At 48.2% G+C, this 19,938-nt stretch overlaps 1 protein-coding gene across 5 annotated transcripts in view; it reads right to left on the reverse strand.

The window, feature by feature from the left end:
• Ralgps1 (Ral GEF with PH domain and SH3 binding motif 1) overlaps positions 1–19,938 on the reverse strand; it is a 215,184-nt gene that overhangs the window by 186,064 nt on the left and 9,182 nt on the right. For 4 of the 5 annotated variants that reach the window (XM_021195029.2, XM_021195028.2, XM_021195034.2 and 1 more), the window contains exons 3-4: positions 18,907–19,014; positions 7,375–7,425 (exon numbers count right to left, since the gene is read on the reverse strand). In XM_021195029.2, the coding sequence (XP_021050688.1) occupies positions 7,375–7,425; positions 18,907–19,014 (159 nt within the window). The remainder of the gene's footprint in view (positions 1–7,374; positions 7,426–18,906; positions 19,015–19,938) is intronic. The other variant, XM_029536836.1, reaches the window with a different exon arrangement.

The raw sequence follows: 19,938 nt of genomic DNA on the forward strand, positions 1-19,938 counted from the left end.
AGCTAAAAGGGGCAGGGTGGGGCGGGGCGGGGCGGGGGGGGGAAGCTCTCTCCTTTAAAAATCCTTCAGCACTAAACTCCAACTCTGGAGCTGAGCCCACCTAAGGCTCCCTGCCCTAACACGCCGAACATGCCTTAGAGCCAGAGAAGCTACCTGCCCAGTTCAGCCCTTTCATAGGCTCTTGCTCCCTGAAGACGCCCAGGGGCCCTGTGTTTGGCTCTGTGTGTGCTACTGAGTCTCTGGACCTTAGCTCTGAGGCTCTTTTCTTGCCATTCCTCTGCTGTGGTCCTCACTATCAGCCCTTGTCCCTTGGCCTGTAGCCCTGATCTTGTAGAGCCTGAGCACCCTCTCTGTGATAACCAACTTGTGCAGCTAGCGCTCAGTCTGCTTCTGCAGTGGTCTGCGCTGCTGGTCTCCTTGGCTCTCTCATTCACCCACCCACACCATGCTCACTGTGTGTTTTCCCAAACTCTTCGGTGCCCTGTGACCTGGCTACTTCTTGTCTGCTTTTATTTGCATGTCTGTCTCATGCTGGAGTTCCTGTCATCCTGTCTCTCTGGCCTTGGCATAGCGGACTGATGTATGACTGAGTAAAGGTGGGTCTGACTGCTGGGAGATCTGACTGTGGGGAAGGGGCACCATGGGGAGAGGTGGCCAGAAACTGTGAGGACCAAGGGCACCCGGAGAAGCTTTGCATCTTGCCATATTTGCTGGACACTCAGCCACTGTGTCTGTCCCAACTTCAGCTGGTGACGAACAACAGACTTCTGGGAAGCTCTTGTCTGTAGCCAGCATCCTTTAATGATGCCCCGGAGGAGTAGAGGATGGAAGGAAAGCCCCAGAACACCAGGCAGAGCAGCATTGGAAGCTGCCAACACACGGTGATCTGTCTTCATTCCACGTGAAACTCCTTTTTTAGGTCACGATGGTTAATATCCTCCACTTGGCAGGGTCTCGAGTCACCAGATAGCAAGCCTCTGGGCAAGTCTCTGAGGGAACTTTTAAAGTTGTTAACTGAAGTTGTCCCTAAACATGGCCAGCAGTAGCAGCCCACGTCTGGGATCCAGTACTGAGCAAGAAGGAGAAAGAGCAGAGCGTGACTGCTCACCTCTCTCTTCCTGACTGCAGACACGAGGCCAGCTGCCTCAGGCTCCATGCTGCCAGGCCTGGCTGCCACTGGCAAACCGTGAATCAAAATAAGCCCTCCCTCCCAGCCTTGAGTTATGTCAGTCAGATGGTCACAGCGGTGGGAACTAACACAAACTGTCCTTTCATCCCTGCCTCACCAATGAGATACAATCCCTTTCCCACTCCTCCTATGTTCAAGGCTCCTCCTGGTGCAAGTTCCTCCTAGGGATGGCTGGCATCTGGATACCAGTCCCAAGGGCTGTATCCTCCAGGGTGCTGCTCCTGAATAGGTTTTGCTGAATAAGCCCGCGGTGAAGACCTCCCATCCACAACACACAGAGCCAGCTCAAACGGAGCAGCAGCAGTGATGCAAACGACCGACACGGACCAAGATCCTGTGTACCTGCTGTAAGTTCAAAACAAAACAAAACAAAATCACACCCCCCATATCACGCACAAGGACACTGTAACATAATGAGTAAGGAGTAGTCCAGCATCTTAGCTGGGATGAGAGCAGCCACACCCAGCCCAGTTCTGACAGATGTTTTATATATAGTTATTAAGCAGTAGCTCAACTCTGATAAGGCCATGGGCTGAGCACAGTCAAGACCATGTCCATTCCCAGCTCAGTTTGAGAACAGAGATCTGCCATGCTGGGGTTTGGTACCTCTGAGGAACTGTGGGAGCCTCCGTTCTGTGAGTGTGACAGACTTGGTAGGGAATACTGTGGACACAAAATGCTACGCCGAAACATGCTGGGTTAAGCAGGATGCAGCCACCAGGACCCCTCAAACACACCCCTTCTTGAGGCAGCATCACCCGTGCCCTGGCAGGCAGGAATCCAACCAGGGCCTGTTACCCAGTTCATCCAGGTCCAACAGCATTCTAGCTATAAGCAGAATACCACAAAATTACATGTACATTAAGTTACCAACTCTTTATAAAACTGGTCACTTATTAAGAGTTAGCAGGGGTCAGCACAATCATGTCCTATGCTTGTGACCTCCACATTCCTTACACTCTGCCAGTCCCCCTGAGTCCTGGGATGAGAGGCCTTGTGGTTACCCCCATAGAGAAGAGCACAAGTCCTAGTGCTACATTCCAGCCCCAGCAGTGGGAACCACTGAATTCAAATCTCCAAAAGGCTGAGCCCACCAGGCAGAACCCCTCTTTTTTTTCTTTGAAAAAAGTGACCACTGAGCACCCAGGAGACACTGCTCCTGAGCTGCCCTGGCCTGAGCCAGTCAGAAAACACAGTGCCAAGATGCTTGCCCTCACTGGGTATTGGCCCTTCTCCATTCAGTCAGGACAGATCCCCTGAGCAGCTGCTACTCCACGCACTGGGATTACACCAAGGCCTCTCGGAGTAGACCTCCAGAACCAGCTGTCTGAGACCACCTTCTTCTGAAGACCTTGGAGGCAAAGAAAAGAAGGCCCATCCAGATGTGTCCCATCCAGATGTGTGAGAGGGAGGAGGGAGAGACAACCAGAAGAAAGGAAACTCCGCAAACAAAACCACAAAGTAGGAAACTTGAACCTGCAGTCTGCCAGTTAGTGGCAATAATGGCCTTGCTATTTTAAAGCACCCATCCCACCTCCACCCTGAGTGCATGCACATACACATGTGAGTGCACAGGCAAGTGTGTTAGGACAATGTAGGAAAAGTAACCTTTAGTTAGGAACTAAAACTGCCATTGTCAAATAAAATACAAGAAAATCAAGATCCTTAAGGAACATCAGGATAAGGACAGATAAGAGCTGGAAAGAATGACTCACCCTCTAAGCATGACAATGGCATGTAGGAATGCGCTCAGCCCCAAGGGGATTATGCCACCACTACTCAGTCAGAGAGCATCATGTTCCAGGGTCTGCAGAGCGAATGGGCTGGGATCCACTGGCTCAGTGCAGGTTATCTACCTGCAGTGTCTTCTCTGGGGACTAAGACTGAGACAGAGCAGCAGCTGGTGCATCCTGGAGAGTGGAAGTGTCAAGAGGCTGAGAGAAGCTGGTGGGAGTCTGCCAAGCCTCTTGCCACCTCAGCTCAGCATCCACACAACTGCTCGTGCTCATACTCACAAGCAAAGTTCAGTCCCAGGGCCAAGGAGGCACCAAGGCCTGGGAGAGGCCCTGAGGGGACAACTACACTAGCTATGAAGTCGAAGCTTTTCTCTTAGAAAATAGCTTCACCCAGGCTCCATCCACCAAAAAGGACTAAAAGAACGGCACTCCAGCATTACCCTCTTGCATGCAGATTGGCAGCTAAACACCATCTCAACAAAAGAAACTCACAGCAGCCGGGCAGTGGTGGCGCACGCCTTTAATCCCAGCATTTGGGAGGCAGAGGCAGGCAGATTTCTGAGTTCGAGGCCAGCCTGGTCTACAGAGTGAGTTCCAGGACAGCCAGGAGTACACAGAGAAACCCTGTCCAAAAACAAAACAAAACAAAAAACCAACCAAACAAACAATCGAAGAGACTCACAGCCACGAGAAGGCCTGACGCGGACCTCAGCACCAAAGCTAGCACAACTCTAAGCACCTTACTGGATCATAATGCATGAAGCACTCAGCACCAGTGGAGCCATGTTAAAAGGTTTCAGGGCCAATGCTGACCTCGCCTGTCAGTCAAGGAAGGACAGGACAGGTTATGCAGCAAAGGAGTATGAGCAAAACTGATAAAAACACTCAGGAAGTAAGTATAAACACCTACAAACTCATCACAAGGGACTGCTTACCAAAAACAAACACACAAACCAAAATCACTGTCGTCATCATCACTGTCAGATACACATACATACATACATACATACATACATACATACATACACATACATACACACACAGGTACATGAATACATACATACACAGGTACATACACAGACACATACATACACACACATACACACATGTATATATACATACAAACATAAATACACATATACATACACGCATACACACACACAAACATACTGGCTCCAAGGGTATAAACATAGCTCCCATCACTTGTTCACTGGACAATTAGCTCCTGCACTCACATCACTGTCTGTAAGTGGATTTGTCCCATGGAAAGCTGAGAGTTAAATGATAACTGAGCACAATGCCTGGTTCAGCCTTCCAGGACTGCAGCCTCTGTACCTCTCATACACTTCGTATTTTTACATGAGTTTCCATGGGTGATGCTCACCATCTCCGTTCTATAAATGAGGAAACACAAACTTTTAGAGGTGAAATGCTTACCAAAGTCCCAATGACTAAAGACTTAGAATCACACTCTGCAACAGGCAGCAACAAGCTGTCCCAGTAATTCCCACTTCCTAGTGCTCAACCTTGTGTATCTGCCTCACTGAATAGGACTGATCTGTGACTCTAGGAGAACAGTGTGGGAAGGGCAGGCCTGGACTCCAAGGCCAGGACACAGTCATTATGGCCTCTACCCTGCTTCTTTAGATAGCCTCTATAGAGACCATACCACAAGAACACTAGAACATACCATAAGGGCCTTTGAGTAGCCTTATGGAAGGTTCTACATGACATCAGCAGGACTAACTCACCAGACATCAGGTGGGAGAGCTGATGTGACACATCACAGCACCCTCTTTTCTTAATAATAAAAGCACGTAAGGGACAGCAGGTATGTCGGAAAGCAGCTGAAAGAAGCCAGTGCAACCCCTGAATCCCCACAATGCCTGTCCCAGAATCCACTCACTTCACACCATCAGCACCCATGCATCTGCAAGCCCACACACAGGCAATGGGCACTGAGCATCAGATGTGGAAGGCAGGGACACAGGGGCGAGGGTCTGAGTGAGTGGGGCTCTGAGCACTACCTTCTCAGCAACACCAGAAACTCAAAGACACACATGGCTGAGTACTGCATGGGGCTTCAGGTCTCTCCTATCTCCCCACTTCCATCAAAGTCTTCATGACACATCTGTGTGCATATAAATCCCACTGCCTGGAACACTGTTCCGGAAGCACCTCTGGATGCTATCCAAAAATGTCTGAATCTCTTCATAATGGCAGCTAGACGGAAGCCCTGAAGAAATCCAATGTCAAGAATCACGGCCCTCCTGAGCCTACTAGGCCGTGTCTCTCAACTCCACACTCCTAAGTACCATGTCAGCAGAAGGCACGGTGACTCCCTGATGCTTGGAGGAAGGCATGGAGAAAGCAGAGAGCAGGGACCACTGGCATAATGGCCAACAAGGAGAAACAACTGATACCTCCTCCCAAGGAGAGCCCAGAAGCCCAGGCAGCACTACCACCCTACTGGGGAAGGCTCACCAGCCTTCCTGGGCATGGGCTCTCTGAAACCACAGCCCCATCTACACCAGCAAAAGCGGAAGCCATGTCCTCTGTAGCAGTAGGCGGGCAGGCAGACAGGCCTGAGTCAAGTCCTGGCTGCATGTTTTATCTATGTGGGGCTGAACTTAAGAGTCATCAAGATCGACACCTTTGAATGGCCTTGGGGTTTCACAAAGCCACTGCCACTGGTTTTACAATGTGCTGCTGGGGTTCTGAGCTTCGGCTATAGACCACTCACTCGGAGCACACAGGAGACCCCACTCAAAGTCACGCAGTTGGAGCCCCCAGCAGGGAGTCCAGGATATAGACTTGGCTTATTCATTCTGCACACAGCCAGGCCTTTCAGGCCTGGTCCACAGAGCTGCTCAGCTGCTGGCAGTCCAGCCCACTCTCCTCTCACACACTAGCCTCTGCTTCCCAGGAAGTCTGCCCTACATCGTACAACTGCCTTATTTATGTCCTTCCACTCTGGGGTGGTCCTACCACTACACGGCAGGCATCCCAAAAAGAAAAGTTCCAGTTTTCAGTCTGCTAACAATAACAACAGCAGCAAAGAAGTGGGGCAGCTCCCAAGTCCTTCCAACCATGGTCTGACAATGAGAAATGGCCTCCATCTTTTGGGTAACTTGTCATAGACCCTAGCAGTTCAAGCCTAGGTGGCTCTAAATAATTCACAGAAGTTGACTCTGGCTCTTCACTGTCTGACAGTCACCTTAGTACCAACTGGGTTCCAGGCCCAACCCAGAGGTGCAGATTCATCAGGTCCAGGGGTGCTAGTCCAGGAATCCCATGCTCTGACAGTTGTCCTGCTGACTCTGAGACTTATACCCCCAAGATAAAATTTTAAAGGAAAATGAATGCACTTTAATGTCTGGGCACAACCTTAAGATGTCACCTGGCAGCCCGGCGTAGTGGCGCACGCCTTTAATCCCAGCACTCGGGAGGCAGAGGCAGGCGGATTTCTGAGTTCGAGGCCGACTTGGTCTACAAAGTGAGTTCCAGGACAGCCAGGGCTACACAGAGAAACCCTGTCTCAAACAACAAGAAAGAAAAGAAAGAAAGAAAGAAAGAAAGAAAGAAAGAAAGAAAGAAAGAAAGAAAGAAAGAAAGAAAGAAAGAAAGAAAGAAAGAAAGAAAGAGGCAGTCACTGTAAAGATAGGTGTGCTCTCACCACACTGCTGCAGAGGGAAGCAGGCCCTTCCTGGTGGCCTCCCTACCTGCAGCTCACCCAAGACCAGGCATATCAGCCGCATCTGCTCATCCTGACCCCTTGCCATAGGTGACTGCACACTGGCCACATGATGGCACTGGGCTAGAGAAAGAACTATGTTGTCAGTGTGGGAAGCTGTAAATGTGGATCCTTTGGGGAGGTCACATGAGGCCACACGTGAAGATGGGAGAGGGAGGAAGACAGGAAGTAGAAGCTAATGGAAGAGACACTCACACCCAGTAGCTTTCCCTGTGTGCAGACACTATGGGAAGGTTCTTGTCTCAGTTTGGCTTTCTGAAATGGGTTTGTGTTACTTGTGAACTCTGGGTAAAATAACTAAAACCTCTTCACCAGCTAGAGGATGTCATTCATCCATTCTCTTCACTTCTAAAGACCCAAATCGACGCTCCCCCTTTATCGCTTCTAAAAGTGCACATATGCTTTTAATATAAACATGTGCAGTTTGCTATGGCAACTAGCTTCAAAATCAGAAGCAAGGCAGCCACCAGGGTGTAATGTCAGCCCAGAGAAAGCTCCAGACCTAACAGCCCTCCTGTGCCTGGGACAAGGAGGCAGGCTGCACAGCCGCTCTGCCCTGCCACACTGGGCCGGATGGGACTTCCTCACCTGAACCTAAATCCCGACTCAAAACGGGCACAGGTATCTGTGAGGCGAGGCTTATCAGATTACCCTCCCCAGCCCGAGTCCCAGTGGGATTGCATCACGGTACAGACCTCTGGCTGGATGGCTTTGAACACGGGGATGTCCATCAATGTGATCTGACTCTACAAGAGAATAGGAATACAGGGTTAGAGGCTTGTAAACTGATACTTGAAAAACAGAAGCTTTAGGTATTCATGGGTGACATGAATGTACAGTGGGTGACATTTAAATCAGCTGAGACAGATCTGTCTTCTTGGGGACACCATCATTTCTTTATGATAAAACATGCCAAGTCCTCCCAATCTCTTTGCAGTAAGAGCTCACCCTCTGCATAACACAGGCTGGGACTTCTTTCTCCACAGATCAGTCCCTCTCTACCCCATCCCTCTTCCCAGACTCCCTCACTTCAGGAAGCCAACTTTCCATATATGCAACATACAAGGGAGCATGTGGCACATGTCTTTCTAAACCTGCTTGCTTCACCTAACAGAATACTCTCTGGTTCCACCTGTGTGATTTCAACTGACAAGATTTCATGTTTTTTATGGTTTAATAATAACTCACTGTGTGTGTGTGCCCTATTTTATCCACACATGGTTTACCCACTCCATTTGTTTCCATATCTCGATATTGCAGACAGGGCTTCAACAAGCAGAAGTATAGACTGTTCTGGCTTTAGAGATATAGCCAATGCTGGGCTGCTACAACAAAGAGCAGTTCTCTGGTTTTCTGAGAAAAGACTTCATTGTTGTCTATAACAGCCTCACTAACGAGCATGCCCAGCTCCAGCACACACAGAGATCCTCTGCCTCCTCAACAGTGGCTGTTGTCTCAACTTGGTGGTAGCAGACATTTTCCTGGAGTTAATGAGCTCTCGTGGATTTGAGCTATCTTTTTCTGATGACTTCTGGGCATCCTTCCACATTTCGTGGCCTCCTCCATGCTTTCTCTGGGCAAGCCCACCAGGTCTACTGCTCAGTCATGAATCCTGTCATGTCTCTGTTTGTTTTGGTTTCATTTGTGTTTTTTGCTAGTGAGCTTTCTGAAGCTCCTTATACAGTCTGGATACTAACCTCTTGTAGGATGTGTAGTTTGCAGTGTTTTCTCTCATCCTGGGGGCAGTCCTTTACCCTGCTGACTGCTTCCTTGCTGGGAGAGTCTCTGTCTGATGTAACCCTGTCAGTCCGTTACTGCTTTTATGTCTTGCCCTCTTCAATCCCCTAGAGCAGAGGTCTTCAACCCCTCCCAGTGCTGTGACTCTTCAATGCAGTCCTCATGCTGTGTTACCTCAACCATAAACTTATTTTCGTTGCTACTTCATAACTGTAACTTTGCTACTGAAATAAATTGTAATGTAAATATCTGATGTGCAGGATAACCCTTTGCGAGTTGCGACCCACCACCGCCCTAAAGCGTAGCCCTGCCCGCACCTGAGTGGATTCTCCTATTACTTTCAGTTTCAGGTCATCTTAATACATTCAGAGTTACTTTCATTGCTGATGAGAGATAGGCTAAACTTCTGTGCTGCCCGTCCTACCACAGCCCTCCTATAACCCTGTCCATGGCCTCCCTTTGAGTATGCGATGGACTTACAGCTGCAGAACTGATCCCAGCATGGGGAAGGTGAGGCAGGGAGAAAGAGGGACATTTTAGTTTGGAAATATTTAGGATACTTGGTTTCTGCTTCAACTATGAATTATTTTTTCTAATTTTAAAAACTTCGAGAAGCCAGGTGTGGTGGCGCACGCCTTTAATCCCAGCACTCGGGAGGCAGAGGCAGGAGGATTTCTGAGTTCGAGGCCAGCCTGGTCTACAAAGTGAGTTCCAGGACAGCCAGGGCTATACAGAGAAGGAAAAAAAAAAAACAAACTTCTAGATACAATATTTTAAAATCTCCACGATAGAGATACTATTATTCACATTTAAATAAAGTTTGACTTCTCTTCTGAAGTCTCGACCTCCCCAAAATTACACGGTAGAGACCTAGTCACTTGAGATGTGTCCACAAGCCCATCTGAGACCCTGAGCTGGCCCTCAGTGAGCTCAGAGCAGTAGCTAAGAGGCAGCTCTGGGAACTTGCAGGCAGTGTGGCATGGCCACCCCATTCCTACTGCCCTCTTGCACAAACTGGAAAGCAAAGGGTTTGGCCCTCCCATAGCAGCACACGGGCTCTGATGCCATTGATGGGACCAAAAGCAAATGCTCATTTGGGGACCAGGGCCAGGGTCACTTCGTGACTTACCCATCTCGGTGTGTCACATGGGAGCCAGGTGTCAGTCACCACATGCCTCTGAGACAGGGAGGAGGGCCATGGGCCTTTCTGACATTTGGTCAACTGAACCTACCTAGTGGGATACATTCAGACCTTGCAGTACACATGGTAGGAATTCAAATTAAGAGATGCAGAATGTCTGGTGTGACAATAATAAATTGTGTGTGCATGTACACAGTGAGGGGGTAATGATAAATGTAGCTAATGCAGACAGAGGCAGGTTCATGTACTAGCACATGCATGTACAGCCCAAAAACCTGGACATAAATAAGGCCCACTGTTTTGGCTGAACATTCACATGCCAAACTTGCTCTAGAGAGAAGGAAACAGGCTGTTACACTGAGCCACCCAAAAGCCTTATACCAAGAAAACACTGGAGAAAAATGGCCAGGGCCTAGGTACAGAACTATAGCCAGCTCCTGGCAGTTTAAAGGTGGTCTGACGCTAGTGGGTTACTGAAAAGCACAGAACAACTGACCACAGTGTAGCATCCTCAGAATCCAATAGGAGGGACATGAGCAGGACAGTAAGCAGCCTGTCCCTCCCAGGGCAGAGGGGAATATTGCCACTAATGGTACCAAGAACAATGAGGCACCTGACGGAATCCCAGCTCTTGTGCTTTCGGCATGGTAGCAAGGGTTGTGTGACATCTGCATACCTTGGGCCCAGTCCTCATGATGTGGGGAGAGTGGCTAGTGAGTGCTGTAGGCCCACAGAGCACAGAGTTTCATCCTGGGCAGTACAGATAACTGCCACCTTTTCTGTTACATATACACCGGGGTTGTTATCCATGTACTACCCACCATACCTGGCTCAATTGCACCAAACAGGCTCGGAGCACAAAGACCTTTTGAAAACAGGAGACTTGACGCCAACAGCTTCGGGAACCTTGGAAAGCTCCCCTGTGCTTCTGTCCAGTGGGGACCAGCAGAGTGTGTGCAATGACACTTAGGAGAAGACCCAAGTCAGGCTGATGGGAAAATAAGATGTTCTCTCCCCTAGCCATTTGCTTATTTACTACATAATTTCCAGGCAATGACAACATACCCGCCATGTCTCTTTGAATGGTCTGTCCCACATCCTGATGACAGCTCAGGCTGTCACTCTGAAACTGTACTCTGATGGTCTCCTCAGACACATCAGTGGGAGTGGGCACAGGCTGATGGGTAAACACTCGCTGTTTGAGCATGGATCCCCAGCATGCTCCTGACACGCTGGGCATGGCAGCATGTGTCTTTAATCTCAGTGCTGGGAAGAGGGACAGGGGGACCCCTGGAGCTCCCTAGCCAGCAGACTAGCCTAGTGAGTGCCCCAGGCCACTGAGAGACCCTGTCTCCAAACATAAGATGGAAAGCAATCAGGAGGGACACCCAGCATAGACCCCTGGCCTCCACACCCATGTATACCAAGTGCACATGTACGCACAAAGAGGAAAATAAAACAACAACAAAAATACCAACAGTGCTGCTCCCAACACAGAGAACCTGTGTTTTAGAGACCTGCTCCATTTCTACCTCTCTACTCTGACTAGAATGGATGCAGTGTCCAGGACAAGCCTCTAGCAAAGACAAATACCCAAGGAAAGCTCACCAAGTCACCAATGTCACAATACTTTACAACCATGCCAAGCTTGTTCAAAGGCTGCTGCTGAGCAATCCTTCCCCAGCGGTATGTGGGCTCCAGAGCTGTCAGGTATGCCCACAGAGCTAGGGCCTACAAGGGGAGGCCAGTGCCATTCCCCACTTGTCTCCAGGCACCAATTCACCCAGCGGAGGGCCTGAAAGGAAGCCCTAGTCAGACCTCAGGCCAACTGGCCACACCTGCAATGCTTTTCCTCACCTCCAGGGGCAGGGCACTCCACACTGAGCAAGGCTCTCAGGAGAACCAGCCAATCATCACACACTACAAGACACCACTGCATTGGGATGAATGTTACAGCCTAGACAGGGCCTATCAGAGCACTGTACACCCCCCTACACACACACCCCAAGAAAAAGTGGTATGACATGGGAAACTGGCTGGTTAGCTAAAAAGAAAAAAAATATGATGAATATACAAATAACCAACAGCACCACACTAAATTCTCACATACAAACCATAGCCTTCATGTAAGGCTTTCTCAAGACCATGATAAGTAAACAAGCTGTTGGCTAATATTGTACTGTATAATAGAACATAACTGATAGTCTGCCATTAGATCCCTCTACCAATGAACAGCCTCAACCACTCACAGAACACTAAGCAGTCACTTCCGATAGTACTCCTGAGTTAGGAGCTCACAGGAGCTAAGGGGGACCATCACCAGAGCAACAGCAGCCAAGGCCAGAGCCACAGCCAGGAGATCTACGATCAGAGCTACTGGAGCCACAACCCAAGCCACAGGAGCCACGGGAGGCCAGGACCACAGAACCACAGTCACGCAAACCCCAAACTACAGCAACCGAAGCCGAATCAGAACCGTGGGAGTCATGACCACAGCCCAAGAGTGACAAACACAGTCATGGAGGCCTTGACCATGGGAGTTACAAGCCATTTGTGAGTAGATTATGGACAATTATGTCTTCTCTAAATGCTAAAAAAAACTACTAGCCATTCCCATACTGCAAAGTAGCAGGACCGTTGGCCCTGGGTCATGCCCTAGGTTTAGATATTATCTCCTAGATAGGGAGTGACCACATCACTGACAGAACCCTGAGGAATACAGAAGAAGCACAGTTATACAGGACTTTTACAGAGACCTAGGTGACAATACAACTGAGACACCTACAGAAATGTGACCAGATATTGGACCATCCGCTATAGCAGCAAAATTCTGAAATAGGGAATTGATTTTAAGATCATGGTTCTTCAAACATCTGAATACATTATATATACATTTATTATAAGTAGTAAATGAGGACGGGCATAGTGGTTCACTCACTATTCCAGCACTTGCAAGACAGAGGCAAGCATAACTCTGAGTTCAAAGCCAGCCTGGTCTAGAGGGTAAACACAGGACAGCCAGGACTACACAGTAAGTGCCTTTAAAGACAAAACAAAACAAAACAAAACAAAAACAAAAAACGGTGAGGTCTATTGGCCAGATACAACTAATTCCTGCCAATGGTGAATTTCCTTCTGACATTTCTGCCATTCTATGTATTAAGGTTATTCGCATTTCTTCACATACTCTCACAAAATGTTCCTCCATTAAAGCATTTGTGTTCTGTTGACTGCTGTGTCCATCCTTCCAGAATGCAGGCTGTAGCTGCTGTCATGTGCACACACACATACCTTCTGAGGATCCAAATACTGCTGTCAGGTGTGTGTGCTCCTCATCCCCTGTAACTTTAAGAGGGTTTCCCTCTACTTTCACGTGCCAGGCCATCCTTCCTTTCCCTTTCTTTCTATTATTTAGACACAGTCTCACTACGTAGCTTTGGCCGTCCTCAAACTATGTAGACCAGGCTGTCCTCCAACTCACAGGGATCCACCTGCCTCTGCCTCCTGAATGTGAAGATTTAAGGTGTGCACCACTCTGCCCAGCTCCAGGGAACCTTTTTCAACTCTGTGGCTAGATTATGCATCAGCTGCATGTAGCAATCATGTCACTTGTCACATGTCATGACATGCCAAAAACATGTCAGTAGTTTTGAGTCTCTTGTAAAGCCCGACTGTCTTGGTTAGGGGTTTACTGTTGTGAAGAGACATCCTGACCAAGGCAACTCTTATAAGGACATTTAATTGGGGCTGGCCTACAGGTTCAGAGGTTCAATTCATTATCATCAAGGTGGGAGCATGGCAGCATCCAGGCAGACATGGTGCAGGAGGAGCTGAGAGTTCTACATCTTCATCTGGAGTCTGCTAGCAGAATACTGACTTCCAGGGTTAGGACTAGGGTATTAAAGTTCACACCCACAGTGACACACCCACTCCAACAAGGCCACACCTTCTAATAGTGCTACTTGCTACTACTACTCCTGGGCAGAGCATACACAAACCATCACACCAGCCAACTTTTTTTTTTTTTTTTTTTTTAAAGAAACTCCATTTTGTGCGAGACCGGGGACTAAACTTCAATTCCAGGTAGAAAATCAGAGTCGTCCTGAGCAAGCATCCTATGGCAACCCACCCCCTTGGCAACAGCCAGTCAGCTACAGTAGCAGGGTCAAGGTACAAAGAGATAACTTAAGACCCTTGCAGAAAAAAGACAACTTAGCCATCCTGTTTGTTAGGTGATTTTGTCCTTCTGCTTGATTCCTGCATATTACGCAAGAAATGCAGTTTTTAAAATATTAACTTGCTGACCTATAAGGAAATCCCCATGTCTGCTGTAAGCACACTAAGAACCCTGACCTTAGGCTCTCAAGCAGATGCAACTGCAATGTTAAGAGTCTGAGAGACCTTGCTGGAAAGCTCATGGTAAAGACCCTTATGTGTTTTCTATTGGAATTGGCTCTTGGTCTTTGGGTACCTGAAACTTGGGCATAACACCCTAATCCTTACACCCACAGCCCCCAACCTCTAGCGAATACTAACCAAAAGCAAAAAGTATTGTGGATAGCCCTGGTGCTGTTTGTATTTTAATGCTAATTCAGAGGAGCTTCCTGGAACCAGGAGTCAATCAGACTACATGTGACCTGACCCTTCTAATGAATAAAGCAATCAATCACTGGGTGAGAAAGAGGCAGAGAGAGATATGGGCTTTTGGATGGGGAGGTGGGAGGACAAGATGTAGCTATAAGTGGCCCCTGGTTTAGATGGCAAACTGATTTGCCACTGGAGGATTTTTACTTAATATGGCTTACAAGATAAGGATTCTAGTTGTTGCACGCAGCAACTGAGTTACCTGTTGATCCTAAACTAAGTGTGTGTGGTGTTTTCCTTCACATGGTGACTTAACTGGGTTCCAGAGAGAAAGTTACAGCTGCAAAGCATGGATTTACAAGAAGTACACGCCAAAAGGCCGTGGGAATTTTGAAGCATGGGGCTGGCGTGGAAACGACCGCGAGTGGGAACTTAGCGAACTGGGTGGAGAGATTTTGGAACTCTGGTCAGATAGTCTCAGGAGATGAGAACAGGCCGGCTGGTCCGCTAGGGCTGCCTGCGTAGCATGGGTTGCATTTTTTTTTTTAAAGCTTTATTTATTTATTATATGTAATTACACACATAGCTGTCTTCAGACACTTCCAGAAGAGGGCATCAGGTCTTGTTACAGATGGTTATGAGCCACCATGTGGTTGCTGGGATTTGAACTCAGGACCTTTGGAAGAGCAGTCAGGTGCTCTTACCCACTGAGCCATCTCACCAGCCCGGGTTGCATTTTTTTATTCCCTAATATTTTCTGCTACAAAGACAGAGAAAGAGGAGAGGAAGGAGAGGAAAACCAGGACACAGCTCCCCTGGGGGGTGTCTCCTGAGTAACGGGCAGTGCAGCTCTGGTGAAGTGGGGAGACGTTTCTGTAGACTAGAATAACAAAGCAGACTGGGAAAACAATGGCACCTGAAGTACCAGGCCTTGTGAAAAGGAAACTGGAAAAGTCTTATGAACCTGTGGAGTCAGGTGCCATCCCAGGCAGATTAACTGACTGTAGTGGACATCATGGGAGCGTCATGCAGACCATAAGGAGGCAAAGACTTCTTTCTGAGCCAGCACTGGCCAGACAATGCAGAAAAGATCACTGACCCTTGGCTTTAGTTTCTCTATAAGAAGGAGTCAGCTAGGGTTCTATTGATGTGATAAAACACCATGAGAAAAAACACTTAAAGAGGGGCTTGCTTACAGTTTCAGAGAGTTAGTCTATGACTATCATGGTGGGGAACATGGCAGCAGGCAGGCAGGCAGGCATGAAGCTGGAACAGTACCCACATGCTTACATCCTGATCCTCAGACAACAGGCAGAAAGAGAGTCCGGCTGGCAAGGGCTTTTGAAACCTCAAAGACCACCTCCAGTGATACACCTCTTCCTACAAGCCTTACTTCTTTTAGGAACTAGGAACAAAACTTTCAATGACCTGGTTTGGGAGGGGGGGGGCATTCTCATTCAAACCACCACATTCCACTCCCTGGCCACAGGCTCATAGCCACACAGAATACAAAATGCATTTAGTTCAACTTCAAAAGTCCCCATAGTCTTTCATGATTTTAACACTGCTTAAAATTTCAAAGCCCAAAGTCTCTTCTGAAACTCAAGGCAATAATCTTAACTATAAACCACCTGTAAAATCAAAAAGCAGATCACATACTTCCAACATATAATGGAATAGCATATACATTACCATTCAAGAGAGAAAGATAGTAAATACTAGACCAAAATAAGACTGAAAACCCTCATGTGAAACTCCAAATCCTACATCTCCACATCAGATGTCCCAGGGCTTGGATGACTTTTTGTATCTCTCTCTCCCGTTCCACCCCCAATCCACTCTGCCAGGTATCCCACAATTCTGGCATCTCCAGAATCCAGCAGGGTCTCTAATGCAATCAAGGCTTCATGCAATGGCCTCTCTGAGACTCCATGAAGGAACTACCCTGACACATACCTGGCCACAGAGGCTTCCCTTAACCTGGGAGAAAGGAAGATATCACAACCCTCTTCCTGTATCCTTCTGGACTCTAAATCCAAAACCACAAGGTCAAAGTTGCCAGATCCTTGTTTGCCTGGGATGGAATGGCCCCTCCTTGAATTTCATTAGCATAAGCTTTCTCTGGAGGAAGGTTTCCCTCCCTACAGAAACTTTCCTTCTAACAGCAGATGGCTGGGTGGGTCTCACCCTGCCTACTATCCTTTTGTGCTAATTAGCTTCAGGCCTTTCTTTAAACTTCTCATCTCCCTGAGAACAGACTTGGCTCCTACATCACATTCAGATACTCTGTTTCTCCTCAAACTGTACATTTTGTATTTCTTTTTGCCACATTTGCTCCTTTTCAGTGTACATCAGGATAAGAGTGACCACTAATAACCATGTGACAAAGTCAACACACTAAGCTCTCTTAAAATCTCTGTCAACAACATTAGTCTGAAACTCTTCAATTTTGTGTCTGACAAATTTTTTGGACAAGGGAAAAAAGTGGCCACATTCTTTCGAAAAATATCACAGAAAGGTCTCTACCCTAGGTGCTCCGCCCCCCTCTGAAACCTCTCACATGGCAGGCCTCCACAATCCACACTGCTCTGTCTCCCATGCTCCCACCAGGATAGTCCACTGAGCCTTCTGATAGCCTTCTTAGAGCTTTCTAGTCCAAAGTCCTCCATATTTGCCCCAAAATAGCATGTTAAGCCAGATGCTGGAGGCTCCCAGACTTCAGCATAACAGAAGTACCATTCAGACCTGGGAATCTAAATGTACGAAACAACCCCTGGAAATAAGGGGTTGGGAGGGGGGAGAACAAAGACCTAATCCATAATCCATCAAACTCCTTCTAGGAAAGTCCCTAAATGTACTAACCTTGTCCTTTGGCTTCTGACTATCTGATCTTGTTAACGGAGTATGTCAACCCAAGACATAATTTTTGTGCTTAAAAGCTCACCTTGAAAAGACTCAGGACTACAGTCAGGTACCAAAAGCCTAGGCAGGTGTCTAATGAAGACTTTCCATTGGTTTGAACCCCTGTGTTCAAGTGGCCTTCTCTGACGGATACCTCACAACATCACAGTAATACCCCAGTGCCTAGGTGCCAAGTTAGTTACTGTTCTATCGTTTTGAGGAGACACCATGATCAAGGCAAGTTATAAAAAAGTTAACATTTAGTTGGGGGAACTTACTTATAGTTTCAGAGGGTTAGTCCCTGATTACCATGGTGGGGAACATGGTGGCAGGTAAGCATGGTACTGGAGCAGTAGCCTGATCCTCAGGCAGCAAACAGAGAGAGACTGGGCTGCCAAGGGCTTTTGAAACCTCAAAGGCCATCCCCAGTGATACACCTCCTCCAAACAAGGTCACACCTCCTAATCCTTCCTAAACAGTTCCACTGACTCAAAGCCAAACATGCAAATATATGAGCTTATTAGAGTCACTGTCATTCAAACCACCACAGGACTGAATTCTTTCAGTCCATAGGTTTAGTAAGCACCTACTATCAGCACATTTTAGACACAAAACATCGAGAGACATGTCAAGTCCTGTCCCTGGGTTCATCCTCCAGTGCAGGAATCAGTGATAAAGCAGGCCACACATCAATGTTATATCAAGTAGTAACTGTTGTTCTGAAAAGCACAAGCAGGAAGGAGAGGGATGACGGCCCTGTTAGCCCAGGCAAGCCTCACAGAGGACGATGGAAATAGAGGCTGAGGGCACAACGAGGCTGAGGCAGGAGGCTGTGAGAGTGGGTTGGAAATGCAGCTAGAATACAGTTGCAGAAGCAGGGGAGGGGCAGGAGAAGGCGTGGCCAGACTCTGGAGCAGGAGACTACAGGCCTCAGGAGTAAAGCTGGAGCAAGGAGCCACTGGAATGAGAACTGACTGTTTAAGATTTAAAGTATGTGGGGGTGGGGGGGAAGGGTAGGGGGTATTCCTATAGAAGCCATAGAGTTGGAATTCTGGTACTAGAGTTACAGAGAGTTGTGAACTGGTCACCTGATATGGGTACGGGAACAGAACTTAGATCCTTTACAAAAGCAATGCACACTTTAACCTCTCAACTACTGTGCCATCTCTCCAGAACTTTTAGACATACTGAAGGCTCTGCAGAGCCTGACTAAATGAATATGGAAGCCCAAGATGGCACAGCTGCAAAGTGTGGATCATTGGCATGGCTCTGTAGTTGGCATGGATCCTCTCCATACAGTGGGAGACCAGGAAGAAGTGGGCATGTCAGGGAACAGCCAATGCTTTGCAAAGAAACACGGCCCTTGGAACAGTTCTCAGAATCAGGGTTGAAGTTACCCAGTGCCAGCATTCCCCAAGGGAAGGAAGCATCATGGGATGCCAGCTCTGCTCCATGGAGGGATCATGCCTTGTCAGAGCAGCAGTCAAACACGGGCTGCAGGAGATGGTACATAAACACACAGAAGGTGGAATAAACAGGAAGGAGGGAAACTGAAATCACACACTGTGTTCACAGCTGGAAAGTGTAGTGAGCAATATGGCTGGCCTTGTGAAACATGTCAGCGGTAGGACCAAAGCTTCACCAAATGTGCCTGTGTGCAGTGTGCTGGGTGCTCTGTCAACTGGACTGCACTCTGCTCCTTCTCTTGCTTGGTGTGCCTCCCAAGGCCACCGATGAAAAACCAAAAGCATCCTTTATCCATCACGTGCTCTCCTACTGTGTACACATGTGGCATTCCCAACCTGTGACTCCCTTTAGCACCCTGTGACAGCATCACTGTCCCCATCAGTTCCAAGTCACTTACGGCAAACTCCTCGGGAGTCACTTTCAGAACGTCGAAGACAACAGCATCGTAGCTCTTGCTGGCATAGTCACAGCTCTGGCCCTCCAGTGAATCTGAGCTGCTGCTGCCCTATGGAGAAGGCAAAGAGAGATGCCACCGGGCTGGGCTGGCCTGAGGCTGCTGCCATCCCAAACCACCCCAGAGAGGGCATGTTGAAAGGTCATGCTTGTCACTTTGCTCTGTGCTAGGCTCTCAAACACTACACACACCATCTTAGTTCTCTACCTATACATGCTATGATGCCCACTGTACAGGTAAGCAAGCCATGTCTCCAAACTTTCTTACCCATGAAGCCTAAAGCCAGAACATGAACCCATTTTTTCTCTCTGAACCCCTAAAATGGGTTGGATCATTACCCCTTACTGCTTCTGACCAGCAGTGTAATGGCAGGAGAGTCAGAGCCCAGGGCTGGGGTACAGCTCAGTGCAGAACACTAGCCTTGCATGTTCACTGTACAGTTCTGTCCCCAGTACCCAGAAGAAAGGCACCTAATTCTCCCTCAGAAAAGGCCTCCAGACTCAGGGACCCTGGGAGAGTTCCATTCTGGGGTTTCCCCCTTTTTTTATTTTTAAAGGTTTATTTCATTTATGCATATGCATGTGTGCCATGTGTGCACAGGCACCCAGAGAGGCCAGAGGGCATCACCTCCCCTGGGGCTGGAATGCAGGCAGCTGTGAGCCGCCTGATAAGCCCTGGGCAGGAGCAGCCAACACTCTTCATGTGGAGCCATTTTTCAGTTCACCCCTTTCCTAGCTGCAGTCAGGGCAGGACAGACACTGTAATACACGTCCACTCGGGGCAGGACACTGTAATACACATCCACCCAGGGCAGGACACTGTAATACACGTCCACTCTGTCGGGGCAGGACAGTGTAATACACGTTCACTCAGGGCAGGACACTGTAATACACATCCACCCAGGGCAGGACACTGTAATACACGTCCACTCTGTCAGGGCAGGACAGTGTAATACACGTTCACTCAGGGCAGGAC

This window comes from Mus pahari, chromosome 3 (genome assembly GCF_900095145.1).
Source record: "Mus pahari chromosome 3, PAHARI_EIJ_v1.1, whole genome shotgun sequence".
Taxonomy (NCBI): Eukaryota; Metazoa; Chordata; class Mammalia; order Rodentia; family Muridae; genus Mus; species Mus pahari.